Raw genomic sequence first — 21,757 nt, forward strand, 5'->3', positions numbered from 1 at the left:
AACAGTTGGATAAATCCATCTTTACTAGGTGGCTTTGTTTTTAATAAAGTAAAAAAGACTGGAAACTATTTAGGAATAAAATGTTTTCACTGTCTTTCTTCTTCCTTTGGGTTTAAGTGCTTCTTACAGAAGGAGGAACCCAGACTGTATATATATATATATATAGAATAATAAAAGTCGAAACAGGATGCTTAATTGTGCCTGTAAATTAATATATGACCAGTGCGGTTCTTTTAAAGGTTGGAGAAATGGATTCTGTAGGATACCTTATGCAAGAAAGTAGTATTGCTTGTCTTGATGTGGTAGAAACTAATTGGTAAATCAGGTATTCAGTTAAACAGCACTCTTTTTCTTCTTTAGCCTACTAATAAGGATGCCTTAGGATAATACCATGGACAAATATATTAGAGTGCAAAAGATTGGTGAAGGATCATTTGGTAAAGCAATTCTGGTGAAAGCAAAGGAAAATGGAAAACAATATGTTATTAAGGAGATCAATATATCTAAGGTGAGTTTCTCTGAGATTTTTAATTTCTGAAATATGATGATTAGTCAGACCAAATATCAGTATCAAGTAAGGTGACAAGACAGACTTACGTTTTTCTTAATAAGCTTGTATGCTGGTGTATTATATTTTGATACAATAACTCATTCTGATTAGTAGCGTAAGCTTTTATAATGTCATCAAGATGCTCAAAATCACTCACAATACTTGAAGTGACGTTCTGGATTGGGATGGGGGAGACTTTTCTTGGCAGTAGCATATGCGGAAAGGATCTAGGAGTCTCAGTAGGCCATACATTGAACATGGGTCAACAGTGTGACTTGTTGGCTAAAAAGGCAAATGGAATTTTGGGCTGTATCAAACGGAGTATCGTGTCCAGATCATGGGAAGTGATGGTACCGCTTTATTCTGCTCTGGTTCAGCCTCACTTGGAGTACTGTGTTCAGTTTTGGGCACCACAGTTGAAGAGGGATGTAGACAAACTGGAGTGTGTCCAGAGGAGGGCAACAAAGATGTTGAGGGGTTTGGAGACCAAGATATATGAGGAAAGGTTGGGGGAGTTTGGTCTGTTTAGCCTGGAGAGGAGATGACCGAGAGGGGATCTGATAACCATCTTCAAGTATTTAAAAGGGTACCATATAGAGGATGGAGCTGAGTTGTTCTCTCTTGCCCCGGAGAGATAGACCAGAACCAATGGGATGAAATAATTCTAAAGAAATTCCATCTAAACATGTGGAAGAAAGTTCCTGACAGAGCACTTTCTCAACGGAACAGGCTTCCTCAGGAGGTGGTCTCCATCTTTGGAAATTTTTGAACAGAGGCTGGATAGCAATCTGATGGAGAGGCTGATTCTGTGAAGGTTCAAGGGGGTGGCAGGTTACAGTGGATGAGTAATAGGATTGTGAGTGTCCTGCATAGTACAAGGGGTTGGACTAGATGACCCATGAGGTCCCTTCCAACTCTATTATTTTAGGTAAAGCTCCATTATAAAAATGTGGGGGAAATTGACTTTTTCTTTGATTTATGTTTTATATCACAATGATCGTAATGGATTATTATTAGATGTTAGTTAATTTATGAGCTTTCCCACAGTGCAATAAAATTTAAATTGGTTGCTTTGTTCATGTAGTCAAAGTTATTTCCCTGCTTTTCCAATTTGAGCTATCTTGATGATACCATGAAAAACTTAAACTACCAATCACAGTGGGCTATTGCATTAAAATATTTATGATTTTATACTGATTTATTGGTTTTACCATTACTACTATGTATATTATAAATTATAAACCACTTTACGTGGTTTTATATTTAAACTAGTAAATAAGCCCGCTGCAGGCTCAATGCAGCGGGCGCTAGCGAGGCTGGGGAGTCTGGCAGGGCGCGGCCAGGCAGGGCCGGCTCGGGCTGGGCCCGCGAGTCTGGCGGCGTGGCCTACCTTTCCATTGGCGACGCCCGAACTGGCTGTGGGCCAGTGGGAAGAAGAGACGGCCAGGATGCTCTAAGGCAGTGGCCCCCAACCTTTATTAGGCTGGGGACCGGCAGGGCATCGAGCCGCGCCCGCGGGCCGCGCCCGCGCATCGAGCCGCGCCCGGCCGCGCCTGCGGATCGGGCCGCGCCCGGAAGCCACGCCCACGGATCGGGCCGCGCCCGCGAACCACGCCCACGGATCGGGCCGCACCCGTGGGGCGCGGCCTGCACGGGCGCAGCCCGGCCCCGATTCCTTCTCCCCGCCCTCCCGCATTAAGTAGCTTCCCGGGCCGCAAGCTTGCGGCCTGGGAAGTTTTTTACTGCGGGGGGTGGGGTGGGGAGAGGGAGCTGCGGCCCGGCGCCATGGCCTTCGCGGCCTGGCACCGGGCCGCGGGCTGCAGGTTGGGGACCACTGCTCTAAGGGGCTGCCTCCAGCCTTCGGGTGAGACTCGCCATGCCTCCTTCCCTGCTTCCCTCCGGTGCGGCTTCCCTCCGGCGGCAAAGGGAGCAACTGCGAGCCGCGCTGTGCGCGGCTCACAGTTGCTGGGGCTGGGAATCGGAGGCACCAATGGGCAGGCGCTGTGCGCCTGCCCATTGGTCCCTCCGATTGTCTGTCCGGAGGATGGGTCCAATCCGGACCCTTCCTCATCACGGACACATCCCACCCCAGAACCCCTTACCCTTTTATTTAGTCCGTGGCGCCCGCGGCACCACGGGCGGTGTTAAGATGTTGTAAACTGTCCTGAACCATTTATTAAGAAGGGTGGTTGTAGAAATCAAATCAAATAGACATACACCTTTCAGAAAAACCTAAAAAAGTTTTGCCACCTTACTTGATACAAATATGTCACTTTTGGGCTCTTGGCTGGCAAACTAGATCTCATATTTGTTTTCAAAGACAATATGTTTTTGTTTTGTTTTTTAAAGATGTCAAATAAAGAGAGAGAAGAATCAAGGCGAGAAGTTGCTGTATTGGCAAACATGAAACATCCAAATATTGTCCTGTACAGAGAATCATTTGAAGGTTAGGTTTTAATATGCAGCATGTATATTACATATATGAAAGTATAAATTTAACTGAAGGGGAAATGCAATCTCTTTTTTAAAACTGTCATTTATACTTTGCTCAACTATTTTGCCCTATCATAAGCTTCCATTTCTACAATTTCAGCCATCCTTGCTTAGAAGAAAGCTTTGCTGAAATCTATAAGAATGTTGAACATATTTAAGATTAAGTTGCAAGTCTCTCATCTCTTGAACTGGGTTGGAAAATAAATGCAATTAGGAAATTAGACCCTCCCACAACTTAAGGAGCTGATTCCTATGTTCACTATTGACAAAAAATTATTTCATTATATCTTCCATCATTTTGTAGAAGGTGGCTGTCTTTACATAGTGATGGATTATTGTGAAGGAGGAGATCTGTTCAAGAAAATTAATGCACAGAAAGGTGTCTTGTTTTCAGAAGACCAGGTAACTGGCTTTGCAGTCTGTATTGCTTGATAAACTCTCTCTCTCTCTCTTATATATATGTCCGCTATATTGCTCTGTAGTAGTAGCCGTATAACTGTTGTGTATCTGCAGCATGCAGTAATTGCCCTGGGCCTAACTTTCAAATATCTCACAGCAGCTTCCTGTATTTAGGGTTGCAAACAGCCTGGAAGGAAGAGCCATTCTCTTTATTAGAGGCTTAATGTATTTAAATGGGCAGTTCAAGTTATCTTGGCAGGGAGATAAATAACATCCTATTAGGCTTGAATGAAGGTGCAGGGCATTTTCTCACCAGGCTGTTGACACTCCTAGCTGTGTGTATTCTGCCCCCACAATAATGCTGGGCCTGCTGTATGTTAGACTGTAGAAATACAGTGCTATAGCAACTGTATTAGTAGTTCTCTCATGTGGTTTAACTCTTGTGTCAGCCTAGGTTATTGTGGGCAATTTTGTTTTTACAGTGTTTTGAGAATGAAAGACAGACTTTAAATGGATGTTGATTGTTTTCTGAACAGTATGTGTAATGTAGGCTGCTGCACCACAAGACATCTTCTGCTAGCGGAAATGTGCGTAGGGGCCATGATTTTTGCCATTTCCCCCCCCCCCTTTTAATGGCAGACCACTGTATCACATTGCTCATAAGAGTCCCCAGTACTAGAAGCAGTATTTTATTGAGGCGATAAACTGCAGCAGGAAATGGGAGATAGGAGGGATCTCTTCTCCAAGTGAAACTGTGCTTACAGTCCTTATGGTATATATCAAGGAATCAATCAATAAAATCTTTCATTCTTAATGTTATGAAATTGTACAATTGGAAACTGGGGGGGGGATGAATAAAGGAAACTGTATGCCACTGTACTTGAACATCAGACTTTTGCATTTGGATCTAGTCTCCATATTTAAGGATATATTATTCTAACAAATGTCTTTATTGTTAATTTTAGATCATGGATTGGTTTGTACAGATCTGCTTAGCATTAAAACATGTCCATGACAGAAAGATTTTGCATCGAGATATAAAGTCACAGGTAAGCAGGAGAAACTATCTGTGACCTTTCCACATTCTAACAGAAAGTCTTGAGCTTTGTTCTCATAAGCACCCAATACAGTGATATATCTGTGGTCTGGGCTGTAGCTAGTGTAGTCGAAGTTTAGCAGAACAACATTATCTTGACATTTTTTTCAAATGTTTCTTTGGATATAGTAAGAAAATGTTCTTTCTATGTTTCTTAATGTGCCTTTAACCAATAGTGTTTTCTAATGGGACTAATAAATTTTGGTTCAAAGTCTGCAGTCATGTTAACATGCATAGATACAGGGATTATGGTCTTGTTACTGATACTGATGGCCTTCTCACTCATTTTTTTTTCTTTGACTTTAGAATATATTTTTAACCAAAGATGGTACAATACAGCTGGGAGATTTTGGAATAGCTAGAGTGCTAAATAGGTAACATTCAAATATTTTCCCTGTTATCATAATATTGCTTAGCATGTTTTAATTAATTAATAATTCTTTTGCTCTTGTTTTAGTACAGTAGAGCTTGCTCGAACCTGTATAGGAACGCCTTATTACTTGTCACCTGAAATCTGTGAGAACAAGCCTTACAACAATAAAAGGTATTATTTAGTGTAGACTTTACCCTGCCCCTTATTCAAATTTGCTCTATTTCTTTATCAACGTGCATAAGCTAAAACACTTCTGCTTCATCTCACGATTTTTGGATAAAGGCAAATCAAAAAGTTACAGGTGCCCAAAATTATATAGCATATTATCAGCCAAAATGTTAGTATCTATTTTCCTCTATCTTGATCTTAAAACACGTCTCATAATCGCCAAGATGTGTCAAGCTAGATCCAGTTTAAAATGTTCTGCTTGAGTTTAATGTGTCTGCTTGATGTCATTTAACACTTCCCACTGTTGGTATAATTGCTGAAATATTTTGCCAAAGCATAAGGCTAGCTCTGATGTAACCCAGATAGTTATTGGAGATCAGTGAGTGCTTTAAGAAAGATGCTTTTAGAATTCCTTCCTGCAAAGGATAAAGGTCTGGTGGAGCCATCGTTACTCAGGAAGCAGTGGAATAGAAGCTCCTTGTAGACATGCTACTCACATTTTACTTTGAGCTGCTTTTCAAACTTAAGATGTGTTTATTGTACAGCCTACACAAATAAGCTTGTCCTTGTGGCTCCACCAAACCATGGGCTTGGAATCTCCATACGATGTATTTAGATTTCAGAATTTGCCCCCACTGGAATGCCTGAACTCCTGGAATAATAGATTTAAGAAGATGTGAACTGGGCCCAAGTTTCAAGAATTAATAGTACAGTGGGAAGGTCTGGGTGCTAACATTCTCTTATCTGTTTTCTTTAGTGACATATGGGCTCTTGGCTGTGTTCTCTATGAAATGTGTACACTAAAACATGCAGTAAGTAGACATTTTAGAAAACTTTTAGAATTGATGTTTTATTTTCAGGTGTCAAAGAGTTGTCTCCTTCAGCACTGCTTCCAGAGTCAAAGAGGAACAGAGCAAAACATTATTTGGGGGGAATTGGAAATTATTCCCTCCTCTGTCAGTAGAAAGTGTCCCCTCCTGAGTCAAATATGTTTAGTCATCCCTATGAGGAAGACTCGGTTGAAAGACAGTGACTAGTTCATGGTCATCCAGTGAGCTTTCTGGCTGTTTATATGTTCATGCCCCACTTTTCTCTTCAGAGACCCAAGTTTGCTTATAACACAATTCTCCATAATTTTACCCTCACAACAGGGTACTTTAAGCAAAGAGACAGGGACTGGTGAAAGGTCACCCAGCAAGCTTCCTTGGCGGAATGTTGATTTCAACCCAGTTTCTTAGGTCTGCAGCCAACAATTTATAACCACCAGACCTTGCTGACTTCACTGGTTCCTGAAGCAATGTTTATCTTGCAGTACTTGGAGCCATTACTTAATAGCCTGTGACAAATAGCTGTTTGTTCTTCTTCACTTTCTGTCCCTGCATGCTTGAAGAGATGTGGTTAATATGGCAGGCAATATGATTGGTTTAATTTTGATGCTGAAAGGAAGTTGAGACAACCTTTTCAAATATTTTTATAAGATTTCTGAATTATGTGGTGAAATCTGGTTGTCTTTTTTTATGGTAAGCCATTGCAGTTCTCTGATGAGTACAAATTGTCTTTCTCTCTCTCTAGTTTGAAGCTGGAAATATGAAAAATTTGGTACTCAAGATAATCTCTGGATCATTTCCACCTGTTTCTGTGCATTATTCCTATGAGCTCCGGAGTTTAATTTCACAATTGTTTAAAAGAAATCCTAGGGATAGACCATCAGTTACCTCCATATTGGAGAAAAATTGTATAGCTAAACGCATTGAAAAATTTCTCACACCACAGGTACAGTCATGGACTTTTTCTTACCACTGTATTTAGAAAGGTCAGTTTTAGAAGCTCTTCTGAAAATCCTTTTAAGTGCTTGGTATTGTGCATGTGTATGCACATACTTCTGGAGGAGTGATTTACTTACTCCTGCATTTGTAAGAAGAATAAAATTATAGTGATTGATTCTCCCCTCCTTCATTTTATCTTCAGAACAGTTTCAACCCTGTGAACAAGGTTAGGCTCACAAATAGTAACTGTCCCGGAGTCATCCACTGAGTTTCTGTGACAGATCGGTGGTTCAAATCTAGGTCTCTCAAATCTTGGTCCTGTACCCTAACCTCCATATTACTGCTGTTGGAAATGTGCGTGAAATATGAATGTGTCTGGAATATTTTGCATGAAGTTCTCTCACTGAGCTGCCCAAGTCTGACGCTATGCTAGATATTTCCTTTAGCCATTTACTCCCCTTAATATGCAAAATATCTCCCATTAGATGAATTTAGACACTATAAAACACGTCAACTAATTCAGCGTTTCCTGGGCTCACCAGTGTGCACATGACAATTCTAATGAGCAATTTTCAATGAGTCACTTCTATCTCAGTGATAGTTATATGTATGTTTACGGGCAGAAATCTTACTGAGATGGCAGTGATTGAAGTCCCTTCTAAGCCAGAGTTTCACTTGTTCATTAAGGTTTGTAGATGATGGCCTGCTGGATTGAAGCAAGTGGCTCATGTTCTTGTTAAACAGCTTGTAGGTCTTTCAGTTGTAATTCAAACTGGTTTATTGATTTATCAGTACTTTTTAAGTAGTTCCTTTAGCTTATTTTTGTTAGAATTAGGTTTAACTCTACTTTTTAGTTCCGTTTTCTAAATAGCACACAGCTTTTCCCCACAAACATAGGAATACATTCTGTTGAGACGCAGCTCTCCATGTGAATACTACTACTATTACTACTACTGTTGTTGTTGTTATATTTATGCTGCCCTTCCTCAAAGGCTCAGGGTGGTTTACAAGGTTTAAAATGATATAGTAATTATTATTGTGATTTTTGTAATAATGCATGCAACTTTTTGCTGCTAACTTAACATTGTTGTTCTAGCTTATTGCAGAAGAGTTCAGCCATAAAGCACTGCAGAAGTTTGGACAGCATGCTGCACCAGGTAATGTAAGGTGGGCACATGGAATCGTCTTTAGATGAGATGAAAGTGAACTTGTGGGTATATCCCTTGACCTGATCCCCAAACTGTGAAAATGTAGGTGATGGCAGCTGTGTGTGTTAAGGGTCAGAGCTCTCTCACTCGTATTTAGTCAAGATCCTTATTGTATTGTAAAAGTTTTTTGTGTCAGTTCTGTGTTGGTTTTGTGTTTTTTGTGTTTGTTCTTACCTTGTTCATAGACTTATATTCTTGAAACATGTTACACTAATAACCTTTAAGAAGAGACAGTGGAATCTAAATATTTTAAAATAAATACCAATGATCTTCTAGAAGGTTGGTTTTGAAACTGAGGTCATGGATGCCAAATCTGACCATTTAGCTTGCTGATTTATTGCTTGGTAACTGATTTTCCAGTTGATAGTTTGAAATGGTCCAATATACAATTAAAAGGTTGTGCATAAAGCATTCTGAGATACAGACCTCTTTGCAAAATTTATAGTGCCTTCTACTTATGAGAACACCTTTGTTTTGGAAAAAAATTGAAAACTATCTGCTTGGATAAGTAGACCAGTGTTATGCCAAAGTAGGTGTGTACTTGACTCAGAACAGAGTTAGGTTAAACCTGGTCAGTGATGTCATATGTCTTGAGTGGGATTTCTAGGGAACACAGCTTTATGATCACATTCAGATGTGTAATCTTTAGTGTCTTTCTTCCATTTCTCATGTAGTCAAGAGACCAGCTCAAGGACAAAACCTGGCCTCTGCTGCACCTGCTCAGAAAATCACCAAACCTGCTGCTAAATATGGAGTGCCTTTAACTTTTAAAAAACCTGGGGATGGAGCTAGAAAGTACTATGAGAAGCCTTTACTTAAATGTAGACAGGTGAGGAAAAAGATTTAACAAGAAAATAGAAGTATATTGCCTTGAATAGAAAGGGTTGGATTTAGCCAGCTTTTTTCATTATCACCCAGCACCCCCCTTCCCATGTAGCATTTTACCATGCAGATCAGTGATTCCACATCACAGCCTTTTTAGTGGCAAAGGAGATCCCTTCATTCCATTTTTCACCAGTGGAAAAGTTGTGAGCACTGCATGCAGAATGGATAGCCCTGCAATGCCAGTCTTATTGCATCCTGCTGACAGCAATTACTTACATTATATAATCTGTATTGAGTGTCAGTGGGAAAGGTGGACTATAATTTTCTAATCTGATCTCAGTAAATATGTAATTTATGTCAGCAAGCACAACTGGGTTGCAGTGCATGGCGTTTGCACGGCATCCGGTGCAGCCCCTGTTAGTGTGAGCAAGAATGTGCAAGCTATAAATATGAGACTATGATATGCAGTTTAAAGGAAGTGTTTTAGAGGTGACTTCACATGTTTGACATAGATAGCATTTGTAATTAAATGTGAGGAGTTCATCCAATATCTCTTTTTTAATTTGGGTTTTTTTTATCAGTAAGTAACTTGATGTTCTTCCCAATAATAAAATAGCAATGGTGACTGTATGTATTTTCTGCCTGTTTGCAGAAAGCTTGGCTATGTTTTTGAAATTTTGAATATTCCAATGTGTATGAAACCAATGGCTACTGTACTTGCATTTTCTTATTTATTATATTATATATTTATATACCACCCTCCCCGGTATATAAACTTTTTCTGTTTCTCATTGAGATCCAGTAAATAGCTTTATGAAATCCAGTTAGTTATTCTCATTAGATCACTCTTAATAGTTATGATTAAGGACTTTTTGCAACATGGGGAGGCATCGTTTAATGGAAAACCTTGGAATCGTATTAAGTTGGGAAATTTTCCCCTTGTGCTTGCTAAAGAGCTGTAATATCTATTTGATAACCTCAAGACAATCTGCAGTGGACCAGCTTCATTATAAATAGCATGAACCTTCTTTTGCAAAAGCAGACTCCATTACATCTGTCTTGCATATTAAAGTAATGAAAATGCTTTGCTGTTTCTTTCATGTCCTATAACACAAAATGTAGCTTGAAAGTTGTCTGGTGAGTAATTTGTTTTTAGCCTCACTATCACTCATGCAGATAAGTGGCAGAAGAGCAAAAGCCTGCATAGACTGAAACTTTTAAGATCATGGCCTGAAAATATCTGGGTTTTTTCTCCCCTTAATTTTTCTTTTCACATCTGGCCTGATGAAGGATTCTAATGAGCTTAAAAGCTTGTACAATTTTTGTGTCATTTTGGTTGTCTCTAGTAGAGTTGCTGTATAGATTTTATTTCTCTAAGCAAAACCAAGCAACATTTGTGGACTTACCAAGAAGTAAAAATTTAACTGAAGTCACTATGACATCTGGAAGTGCATGTGTGTAGGCTTGTGTTGTATGATTATAGTTGCAGCCATGGTTCCTCTGTATAAGGCAAGTTGGACTTGCTTCTGAGTAAATTCGCATAGGATTGAGCTAATAGGCCCTGTAAAGACCATAAAATGAGCTACATAGATTCCCTCATTGAGTCTATTCTCAGAAATTGTCATCTAGAACAAACAACATGTACTCATTCTAATTTATAGTTTCAATTTGTTTAGGCCCGTCCATCTCCTGTGAAGAAAGGGAAACCAGGAGAAGAAAGGAGGAAAATGTTTGAGGTATAAAGAGATGAAATTAAAGGAGAAAAAAATTAAGCTAGGAGCTTTTAAATATAAAACAAAACCTTCAAACCTTTCCTCCTTATTAGATATCCTCTAACCTTATTTTCTTTCCTGAAACATATTTTGTGCCCTAACCATCCTAATCTAAATCTGATGAAATTATGATTTTTAGAGTTTAAATTTGTATTTAATTTCCAGGAAGCTACTAAAAAGAAAAAGCTAGAAATGTTTGAGAAGGAAAAACGACAAAGAGAACAGGTAAATTAAGAAATAGTAAAGACTGTCTCTGCTAATAGGGTTTTGTTTAATAGAATGGATTTGTGAGTTACTGTGGCTTTTTGGTTGCTTAATGCACTCTCCGTTCACATGCTCTGACCTTTCATTTTACAGATCAGTTTCATGAAGGTAGAACAGATGAGAAGACTTGAAAAAGAAAGGGTAAAATACCTTGGCTTCTTGCTTTATGTTGTGAGGTTTGACTTCCATCAACACTGTTTAGATTCAGTTTGTTTTTCGTTCTAGATGGATCGAATAAACAGAGCCAGGGAACAGGGATGGAGGAATGTGCTCAGTGCAGGTGGAAGTGGAGAAACCAAGGTTGGTAATAGCTGCATCAGCAGTCTTTCTAACCCGGAGAGCCTTGCCTTTCTTCATAGGAATTTCAGTTGCTAATATGCCAAACATCTGTACCAGTCTCAATTGTTTCCAGTGTTCTGATGCTTTGGTGCCATACTAGAAGGGAGATGGCATGAGACACCATGGCAAGGCTATGTAATGGTAACTCCTCAGCAGGCTTTTCAGATCTGCAAATGTCTGCCTTTCAGCCGATATTAAATGTAGTTGTGGGCTATGTAATGGGAGGGTAAGAGATACTTCACTTGGGTCCAAGGTATTTATTCCTTAGCAAGACTTAATAGTAATGTATTGTGTGTTACATATTCCAGTGACTGACCATATGGGGGCACCTAAAAAGAGCTTAGAAGCTAATGTATTTTTTTATCCATGATATTTATTACATCAGGCATTAAATTGCCTTAAATTAAATGTGAATGAGTGTCTACTAGAGTAGACGGTAAAATGAATTCAAATAAATTTCTTAGGAATGTTGAAATGATGGTACTATAGCAATTGTTTTTGCAAGGAAGCTACAGGATGGTTTTGAGTAAATATGTAAGCCCATATGTGCACATCTTTATATAGCTAGAATTACAACTTAACAAGAATTCAACATGTTATCAAGTCATTTTTAGAATAATGAATAGATGCTTATTTGAATGACCAAATAGCAGAAGACTGTAGTATAAACAGTGACATTTTAAAATTTGCCTGCGCTATCTTCTTCAGGACAACTTGAGCTGCCAGTGTGTGTTAGAACAGGTGTTATGTTAGAATCAGGATATAAGAGCATGCTATTAAATTTGTAGGCTCAATGTTTTGGTGGCGGAGGAGGTGTGCCTTCACCTGTGCCAGCCCGAGGACTGTATGAACACTACCATGCTATTTTTGATCAGATGCAACAGCAAAGGGAAAACATTAAAATAGCAGAGGGAAAAGAGGCTGAACTCAGAGAAAAACAAGCTCCAGAGCCTCTTGACAGGTATGTTTGTCTTCATTTAAGAGCAGGGTATATGCTGCACTAGACAAAAGTAATGAAAATTACTGTACATATTTATCTACAGAGGACTTCCACCTGGAATTCATCCAGGAGTTCCTAATGGGCCTGCAGGTCACCATCATTCACCTGATGCTGATGCAATTAGGAAAAGAGTGAAAAGATTGGAGGAAGTGTCTAGACAAGCCAATGCAAACAGGTTGGATTGTGGATGTGTGGGTCTGTCCCGTGCGTGTATTTAGGTTTTTGTCATGTTAGTACTTTAATGTCAACATGATGTGTGACTGACAGAACTAGGTCCTTAAACATAAAGATGTCTAAGGCAGCATTTCTGTTGTTTTCCTGATGCATATTTGTGGCTGGAAATGCCATTATAATACTGGTGTACTGCTTGCAAACATGGTTGTCATGTAAACAGAAAAGCTGATTGCTTTTCTGAGGATTTCATCATAGGAAACTAAGGTACCTTCTGCAAGTAGTGGGTTCCCCTGGATTGTTGGCTTCCACTGCATAAGAGGGTTTTTTTGGGGAAACTGAAAGCTAAAGACACAAGAGTAAATATGGGCATATTGGCTTCTGAGTGGGAAGGAGAGAAGGAAGCGGTAAAAGGAGAAAGATTGTAGGGGATTTCAAGGAAGGGGCAGAGGAAAGTGAGTGGAAATAAGATGCCCTCTGCAAGTCCTTGTAGGTCCCCTGTGTATGATGTTCAAGTGCAAAAACATCAAACAGGGTCCAAGTGGGCATTTCAGGAGGAATCAGATTTGGTTGCAGTCACCCACCCACGTATTCAGACAAACATCAGTTTGGGCCAGACTTTCTTTTATTAAAAAATGCAGGACTTAGGGACAGGAGGTTGAACTTGTGTGATGGCACCATTACATTTCCTATGTACAGATCTTCTACCTCTTGATTAGCTATATTCACCTGATAAAAATACTGAGTAGAAGTTTGCATGTTTCTGTGATTCCCATGTTTGTGGCATCTCCACAAAGGCTGATAAAATCATGGTAAGTAAAGGTAAATTGACATTCATGTACTTGTTTAGCTTGCTACTTCCCCCAGATGAGCATAGACAATTGTAAGTCAGTTATGTCAGCAGTGTTGTATATCTATAATGCCTTCAGTGACCTTGATAAACTTACAGAAGTCAAGATGTTACTTTAGGGAAAGCCTGTAGAAGGCTAAAGGTTAAATGTGAAAACAGGGGAGAGAGAAAGGAATATATTCATTAAGCTTCATTTTAATAGAAAGAAAAGGCTGTGGTATAAAAAGGTTTTGATGAGGGGCTTGAAAGAAGCACTGCCTTGAATTATGAGGAAAGGTGGGGGATAAATATTTCAGTTAACGTTTCAAGAAATAAATAAGAGATATGGCTACCCAGAGGTGTTCTGGGAAGTGATTCCAAGCACAAGGGGCAGTGTAAGAGAAAGGGCCGAGTAGTCTGAGGGAGCAGAAACCTTTATTGACTAGGAATGGTGAATCTGGAAGAACAAAGGGCAGTGTTCTACTGTCAGTCAGTCAGTAACCTTTTATTGGCATAAATGTTCTACTGGGATATGACAGCAGAGAGCTATGGTAGAGTAAGACCCCGGGGACCTTTGAAGGTAAAGTTGAGAAATGAAATGCTGGGCTTAGAAGCAGGCTGCCATGGCAGGGTTTAATAAGAGGCCCATGGTCAGAATGATAGGAGAAATATCTGAAATTAAAGGCTATCGCTGTCTTGCATTTCCCCCGTGTTTTACACAGGCAGAAAGGATGGGTGGCTGCAGAAAGAGCTAAACAAGTTGAAGAGTTCTGGCAGCGGAAGCGGGAAGCATTGCAAAACAAAGCTCGCGCTGAAGGACATATGGTATGAAGCGTTGGGCTTTTTTACTTGACAAGCATTTTATCCCTTTAAACTGAACTCTCATAAGAACTTGAAAACATTTATCTTTACAGCAAGGTAATGGTTTCCTTCGACTTCATTTGATATGGACAGCATTAATAGATACGTGGCTTGTATGCAGGTAGTCTAAAGCAGTCTAAAGCCAAACTATGGCCCTCCACATGTCCATGGTGTACAATTCCCATGTACCCCTCCCATGCTGGCAGGGGCTCCTGGGAATTGTCGACCACAGACATCTGGAGAGCCACAGTTTGGCCACCCCCAGCCTAAGGATATGCGCATTCCCATTGGCCGACTTCTGGCATACAGTCTGCATTTTCCTTCTATTGTAGCTAATGTAGCAAGAGGTAGCAAGATGCTGTCTTGTTTTCTAAGACAAATAAACTGGGCACACAGCAATAGGTCTATACAATCCAGAAAAGGTGAAAATACTGTGAAGGGCTAAAAATAAACGGAGACTCATATATTTCCCCCTTTCTTGGATTGCCTTGTTTTGTCAGGCAAGTAGCAATGCTGAGAAGTTTGACTGTCATAATCTAGAGACGTCTCAGAAGATGACACTTTTAATTTGCTCAGTAACTTTATCTGACAGTAGGTCTGCTCATCATTATTTTGTTTTACAATATTCTGTTTACTCATATTTCTGTATACTCACAGACCCAATTTTGAGGTGATCCTTTATGTTCGCCTGGATTAATTGATGACAATAGTTCCTTGCCATGAATCTGCTACACCAGAGGATTATTCTGATTCTGTCTCCAAATTTAGGAGTGGCTTGCCTTGAAGGGAGTTGCTGTAAGAAACAGAACCCTGCTATACCCACTGCCCTCTTGCTCTTTGCAGCCACATAAATCATGCTGCTCTAGCAATGTATAACCTGTGAAAGAGCTGTTTTAGTTAAGCACTTTATGGCTCAGTAGGTTTATGCATGAGTATGTGAAAAAACATTGTTGTCCATTTGATTGAGCTACCATAATAAAGCTGGCATTCATATTACTTTTGTGGATAGGCCAGTGTCTGTGCAGGGGGGGGGGCTCTGTTTTTAACTGCAGCCCAACTTCAGTTTGGGGGGAGTTCAGTGCCAAAATGTAAACACAGAATACCTGTCATGCAAGAAGATAAATATAGGATATTGCAGTGGTTCTTCTCTAGAGAAGTAAAATGCAGTGCTATTTATTGATGCTATCCTCTGAACCCTGTCTCTTGTTTAAGATAGCAGAGATGACACAGATGACAGGAAACGTCAGGAGGAAAAGCAGACTATGTTTTGCTGGCTGGAATGAAATGGCCCTCATCTTAAAGAAGAGTAGCATTGTAAAGCTGTAGCTTGCATTGTGACAAGGGGTTAGACTAGATGACCCATGAGGTCCCTTCCAACTCTATTATTCTATGATTCTAAGTTCACACCTTTTTATTTTCAGTGATTATCTAAGCAAAATTATGACAATGAAGTTGGTAAAACAGTAAAAGGAAGACAATTAAAGGCACCTGGCTCTTTCCAAACATCTAATCATGAAGCATTTATGGGTGATTTCTCAATGCAGCTGCTTCTTGCCCCTCAATACAAGCTATTGAAAGGAGCGTCCACTAGGGGTTGGACTGCTGCCATGTTGACAAGAAATACAAAAAGCTTGGCCTTGTGTCTTGTCTGTTCTAGAACATTTATTTGTGTGTAGTATAAAATTTATAATTTTGAGGCAGAAGAGAAATACCCTTGCTTCAACTTGCCACAGAAAGTCCAGACCTCTCTGTATAATCTCAAGTTATCGGAAGTTGTTAGGCTTTCTGGGATCAAAGCGTTTTGCACTCTAGTTCAGTCCTAATCACCAGAAGTCCAAGCTCTTTATTTCCTTCTCTAGATAGGAAATGCATGCAGCACCTCTATGACTTGTTTTAAGTGGTTATAGGTTGCAATTTAGCTGCATCAATATTGGTACAAATTTTTGTGTGTTTAAAGAAACTGTCAGCTTCCCAAGTGAATGTTGTATGTGTTACATTTATGCAAGCCTATCTCTAATGTGTTATAGATTGTCACCTGTAATGTGACATTTCTGTTAATGAAATTTATTGCAAGGCTGTGAGAGTGCATTTAATGTGAGGGCAAGCTCACTAAAGGTTCCAAAGTGAGATTCCGCTGAATGTCAAAACATGTTACAAAGGAAAGTATTTCTGATCACTTTTAAACTTAGCTAAGTTAGCAAGCTATTTTGAGCAAGCAAAAAACTAAGTTCAAACTTGAGGTACCAATCAGTTTAAATACAAAATTCTAGTCCCTTAGGTGATGTTATAATAAGGCATAGCTAAAGGATGAGAGAGACAGAAGCAAGAAAAGGAGACAAAACTGGGCAATGAGAAGATTGCATCTTTTGCTTTAAGTGAGTTAGCAATTATCAATGACTGTTCTCAATTGTTGATTAGATATAAGGCTAGAGAATGTGATAGCCCCAGCCATTCTTGAATTTAATACATTAAATGGTGAACAGGATACACTGCAAAACCTGGCAGCTATCTATGGAGGCAGGCCCATTTCATCAAGAGGAAGGAAAGCCAGAAACAAGGAGGAAGAGGTATGCTTCCTGCATGTTTTCTGCCTTCATTACATATATAAAGCCACGTTCTTTGCCTCATCTTTTCTGCATGAATTTTCATGTATAGCCAAGAGAAGGATTCCTCCTGAGAGTACCCATTAGCATCAACACACGATTCCCTGAAAAGTCTCTAGATGAATTAACATAACTGTTCCATATAAATAAAAAATCAGAAAGAGTTCATTTCTCTTCTCTTAAAATATATTGATGCTCCAGATTTCCTGGTGCTTGAGTAATGGTTCAAACAAATAACTGAATTTATCTAGAGGATCTAGGCATTTGGTAGTTCTAGCACTTCCACAAGAGTTGTCCCATTCAATTCAACCACTTTATGCATTTTACGTATATTGTTAAGCATCTGTATTTCAAATTTCTGCTTATGGAAAAGTCTCTGATTTTGTTTTTCTTTCAGGAGTACTTGGCAAGGCTAAGACAAATTAGACTTCAAAATTTCAATGAACGCCAGCAGATCAAGGCTAAACTTCGTGGAGAAAAGGCAGGTGGACCATGTTTCCAACTGATACACATGACAAAATAATTTAATACAGCTCTGCTTATCTTGTCTATGCAATAGGACAGACCGTCTGTCTGCTTTGCCAAATGGAACTGAATTGCTGCCTCTTCTGTTTTGACACTAGGAGTCTTCTTGACTCCCCAGCTCTTCAGAAGCAGGGGCTTAGCTGTGCTGGTCCACTGGCAACCCATCAGTTGGGAAACAGAAGCTCTGAGAGATGTGAAGTAGGGCACTTTGCTTATTATCTTCAGCTCTTCTTCCCCAGACATTTCTCTCTGCTTCTTAGGCACTAAAAGATGCAAGCGTATCTACAGTTTTGTATTAGACACAAATACCTTCTCCAAGTTTGAGCTTGTGTTCAGACATCGCAATAAATCATAGCTTCTGCAATAAACTCTTAACCTGAGTAACAAATTCTGGTTTGGATATCAACCGTATCTTGTCAGTTTCTTTTTTGCCTCCCAATGGGATGTTGTCCCTGTAATGTGGACCGGCAATTAGAAGGATAGAGCTGCTCAGCATATTTTGCTGTATGAATTCAGACTTCACAACAAAACATAATCTGTATTAAAAATCAGTTTATAGCCCTAGCTCAGCCTTTCTCAATTTTTTCACTGCTGAGAAACCCCTAGAACAGTGGTCCCCAACCTTGTTATCACCGGGGACCACTCAACGCTTGACAATTTTACTGAGGCCCAGTGGGGGGGGGGTAGTTTACGCCTCTACTCTCAACCACTGCCCTAACGCTCTCTGACTCTGGTCGCTATGGTAATGTTTAAACATACCTTCAAAATAAGATACAGACACGCCACAACAATGAACATAAGGAACATTTTATTTTCATGGAAATTTTAACTCATGACAATGACAAATCAATGGGAACCCTGAGCTTGTTTTTCTGCAACGAGATAGTCTCATGTGCGCCTGCCGGATCGTGGATGAAGTAAAGGGCCCGGGGGGGGGGGGGAGAGAAGGCGTCCTTCGCGGTCGTTCGCGGCCCACCAGTTAGTTGACGGACCACATGTGGTCTGCGGCCCACAGATTGGGGATCGCTACCCTAGAACAGTGGTCCCCAACCTTTCTGAGGCTAGGTACCGGCAGGGCAACTGCCCCGCCCGCACATTGCGCGGGCAACGGCGCGGCCCTGATTCCCTCTCCCCGCCCTTCCGCAGTAAGAAGCTTCCCGGGCCGCAAGCTTGCGGCCTGGGAAGTTTTTTACTGCGGGGGGGGCGGGGAGAGGGAGCCGCGGCCCGGCGCCATGGCCTTCGCGGCCCGACATCGGGCCGCGACCCGCAGGTTGGGGACCACTGCCCTAGAACATTCTTCAGGCTTCAAGAAACCCCAGAAGTGGCCTGATCATGCAGAATATTAAAATTTTAAAAATATATAAAAATGAGCTCCCATCCATTCAGGAACACTTCCCAAAGCTGTCAAAAAACCCCAGGGTTTCCCTAAAACCATGGTTGAGAAAGCATGCTCTAGCACAGCTGTCCCCAACCCCCAATCCTGGGATCGGGACCAGTCCGTGGATCAGTCGGCACCGGGCTACCTCCTCATCCTCCTCCCCGTCCTCTGCCTCGGGGGCTGCCCTGCCACTCTGCCACCGGCTCACCTTTGATGCTCTCTGGCGGCTGCCATGGCTAGGGCTCCCCCTCGACGTGGCACTGCGCAGCTGCTGCTGGCAGCGCCCACCAGCAGGCAGCGGGAAGTCAGGGGTGCCGGCGGGGCTCAGGCGGCGATGTCCCTCGGCAAAAGACTACCCCCCGGTCCTCAGTAAAATTGTCAAGTGTTGACCGGTCCCTGGTGATAAAAAGGTTGGGGACCACTGCTCTAGTATAAAGCCCCATTTTTTGTTCATCTTGCCTTGACATGTCACAACTGACCGACATTTGATCAAAGCACATTCTGTAAACTGTAGCTTATTGTGATGCCTGAATTTAACAAGAAAGTTACCATATTTACTTTTTTTAATTGGCTGCTTGGTTATAGGATTGTTTTGTTTAGTTTGTCTCTGATAGTAAAGGCAAATGGATGACTACTTAAGAAACTAACGAACTAAACTGAGTTTAGTGTGAACCCGGCCACCTTGAAGGGGAATGTTGTCAATTAGATAGCATTCTAATATTTTCACTGCTCCAGGAGAAAGCTGTGTTTTCAACCTGTTATATGCATCAATGAAACAAATGTGTTTATTTTAAGTGATGATAGTACACAGCATCATTATTAATTATTATTATTATTATATTATTATTTGGATTTCTAGCCCGCTGCTCCCCTGAGGCTCGCGGCGGGTAACAACATGTAAAAACACCATAAAAACCCTAATACATAAAACACCTAAAAACAATCCCCAGCCCACCATCATGAGGTTATATGCACTCAAACAAAAAACCTTTTATATCTTGATTATTGAAAACCATAATATGCCAGCAGAGATATTCAAAGTCTTGTACTAATGATAATCAAACGTGAGGAAATTTCCTCTGATCAAGATCTTTGATACCTATTCTTACATCTTCTGTGCAGGTCTTTAATTATACATACTTTGTAGAAGATGGTGGTTCAAAATCTCACTTGTAGCGGCTTATGACAACCTAACAACTTGAACATGTTCTGAAGGCAGATGCTTATACCTGGCCCTCTGTATATCCAAAGACTACAGAAGATTGACTGTCTCTGCAGTCATGTTTACATTACAGTGTTTGAACCAAATTGGGGACTCCTGCAGGCTAGTGTTATCTTGTGCTGAGTTTTAAGTGGGTACCTCAATACGGCATAGAGCAATTTTACCCAAAGTTTTCCTCCAAAATTTGCTATTTGAACACATGCTTATTAATATATGAAACATATAATTACATTAATTTAGAATTGTGTACATAGATGTTGATCAAATGAAGCCATATTCTCCCTAAAAGTTAAAGTGACTTAACTGAGGTGATCATACTTTGTTCACATCATAAGACTTACTAAAGGAAGACCCGAGCAAGGCTATCAATGATAAGCTGTTCTGGAGGTCATGAATTCATAGGTTTAGAATAAGTAGGAAGTAAATTAATGACACACAACACAGAGATGCTAACGTTCTAAATTAACATTTTAAACGTTAGTAAACTTTTGCCTTCGTCTTCATAGGAATTACTGAGACAAATCCACTCTAGCCTAAATTTATGTATCCTTATGCTCATAAGGTCTTGGTAAGATCACCATGGAGTCTCATAGAAATCTTTGCATTTGCTAGGCAAAATTCAAAAGTTAAGTTTATGGGTAAAATACTCTTCTCTGTTTGTAAAATCTATCTGTCACATTTATTTTTAGAATGAAGCTGGAGGTTCTCCTGCACATGAACTAAGTGAAGAAGCAGAAATAAGACGTAAAAAAATTGAAGCACTAAAGGTAAAATTGAAGGAGAGAGGAGACGGTGACGGTGATACTGAATTTGCTGCATTGAAGTCAGAGAACTGTTAACAGCACTGCCTCAATATTGCTCATGGTGCCACCATGGAGCAGAAGGAAGAGAAGCACAGGGAGGCTGATGGGGTCGGGTAATGCCATGAGACAAATGGGTCTACAGAACGGTTGCTTTCAAAAGACTCTTCTACAGAGAAAAGATGGATGAAAAAAAATTATTATTGGGTAGAAAAGGAAAAGGTGGGGAGGATTAATAGAGGGGATGATTCACACAGACAAGGTTCAGATAAGGCCTTCATCCCCTCTCAGCGTTAGTCTGTGAGATGGGAGCCAAACATTGGTAAAGATTCTTTATTGTTCTTTTAAAAGAGTAAATCTGTGTATTATATTTCGATGCAATGTTTTATGACGTTATCAAGATGGCAAAAGCCAATTTTTCTTACCTTTTCTAATTTGAGCAATAATTCTGGAGCTAAGTGGCCACCTTAAAGTTTTAAAGCCCCTTTGGAAGTGTAATAAATCTCACTACTAAGAATATTATATATATATTATATATGCCTTAAAACTTATGAAAGTGTAATAAACATAGACTTTTTCTTTGATTTATGCCTTATGTCACAAAAACAGCAATTGATAGTCATTTTTAGTATTTGTTACCAGTAGGTGAATTTATTTGCTTTCCAGAGTTCCTGGTCTCACAAGTTAACGCTCAAATTACAAAAGGTAGAAAAAATTGGCTTCAGCCATATCGATGACATTACAAAATGCTTAAGGTACCAGTCAAGACAGGTTATCACATCAAAATACAATGCATAGAGATAGTCCTTTCAGGAAAACATTAAAAAGTGTTCAGACCCCAACTGATACCAACATCTGATCTGACCTCCAGACAACATCTCTGTATTTCTCTCGCAGTACTCTCCTTTTTAGCATTGACTGAGCTGGGCAGCATAACTGAGCAGCATTAAGTGACTGATGGGTGGAATTTTCTCCAAGCAGTCTTCAATAACCAATCCAAAAGATCATGGGTATAAAAAGACTAATAATTAAACATACCTACTAGCAAAGACACCTCAGAACAATCTATAGATGTGCAGACTTTAGGCAGAATTCCTACTACTTATGGGAACCTC

The 21,757-nt window shown here is 40.2% G+C and overlaps 1 protein-coding gene across 10 annotated transcripts in view; it reads left to right on the forward strand.

Annotated features, from left to right (window-relative positions):
• Nucleotides 1-21,757, forward strand: part of NEK1 (NIMA related kinase 1) — a 43,836-nt gene that overhangs the window by 773 nt on the left and 21,306 nt on the right. For 3 of the 10 annotated variants that reach the window (XM_077353605.1, XM_077353604.1, XM_077353610.1), the window contains exons 2-21: nt 361-508; nt 2,900-2,996; nt 3,348-3,445; nt 4,408-4,491; nt 4,845-4,912; nt 4,996-5,082; nt 5,837-5,891; nt 6,652-6,852; nt 7,942-8,002; nt 8,728-8,882; nt 10,555-10,614; nt 10,816-10,875; nt 11,008-11,055; nt 11,140-11,214; nt 12,042-12,214; nt 12,297-12,428; nt 13,976-14,078; nt 16,598-16,681; nt 17,115-17,198; nt 20,532-20,609. In XM_077353605.1, coding sequence (XP_077209720.1) covers nt 392-508; nt 2,900-2,996; nt 3,348-3,445; nt 4,408-4,491; nt 4,845-4,912; nt 4,996-5,082; nt 5,837-5,891; nt 6,652-6,852; nt 7,942-8,002; nt 8,728-8,882; nt 10,555-10,614; nt 10,816-10,875; nt 11,008-11,055; nt 11,140-11,214; nt 12,042-12,214; nt 12,297-12,428; nt 13,976-14,078; nt 16,598-16,681; nt 17,115-17,198; nt 20,532-20,609 — 1,920 coding nt within the window. In that variant the 5' untranslated portion in view covers nt 361-391. Of the gene's footprint in view, nt 1-360; nt 509-2,899; nt 2,997-3,347; nt 3,446-4,407; nt 4,492-4,844; nt 4,913-4,995; nt 5,083-5,836; nt 5,892-6,651; nt 6,853-7,941; nt 8,003-8,727; nt 8,883-10,554; nt 10,615-10,815; nt 10,876-11,007; nt 11,056-11,139; nt 11,215-12,041; nt 12,215-12,296; nt 12,429-13,975; nt 14,079-16,597; nt 16,682-17,114; nt 17,199-20,531; nt 20,610-21,757 lie in introns of those variants that run through there. The other 7 variants (XM_077353608.1, XM_077353607.1, XM_077353609.1 and 4 more) reach the window with 7 other exon arrangements.

Source organism: Paroedura picta, chromosome 10, assembly GCF_049243985.1.
Source record: "Paroedura picta isolate Pp20150507F chromosome 10, Ppicta_v3.0, whole genome shotgun sequence".
In the NCBI taxonomy this organism is placed as follows: Eukaryota; Metazoa; Chordata; class Lepidosauria; order Squamata; family Gekkonidae; genus Paroedura; species Paroedura picta.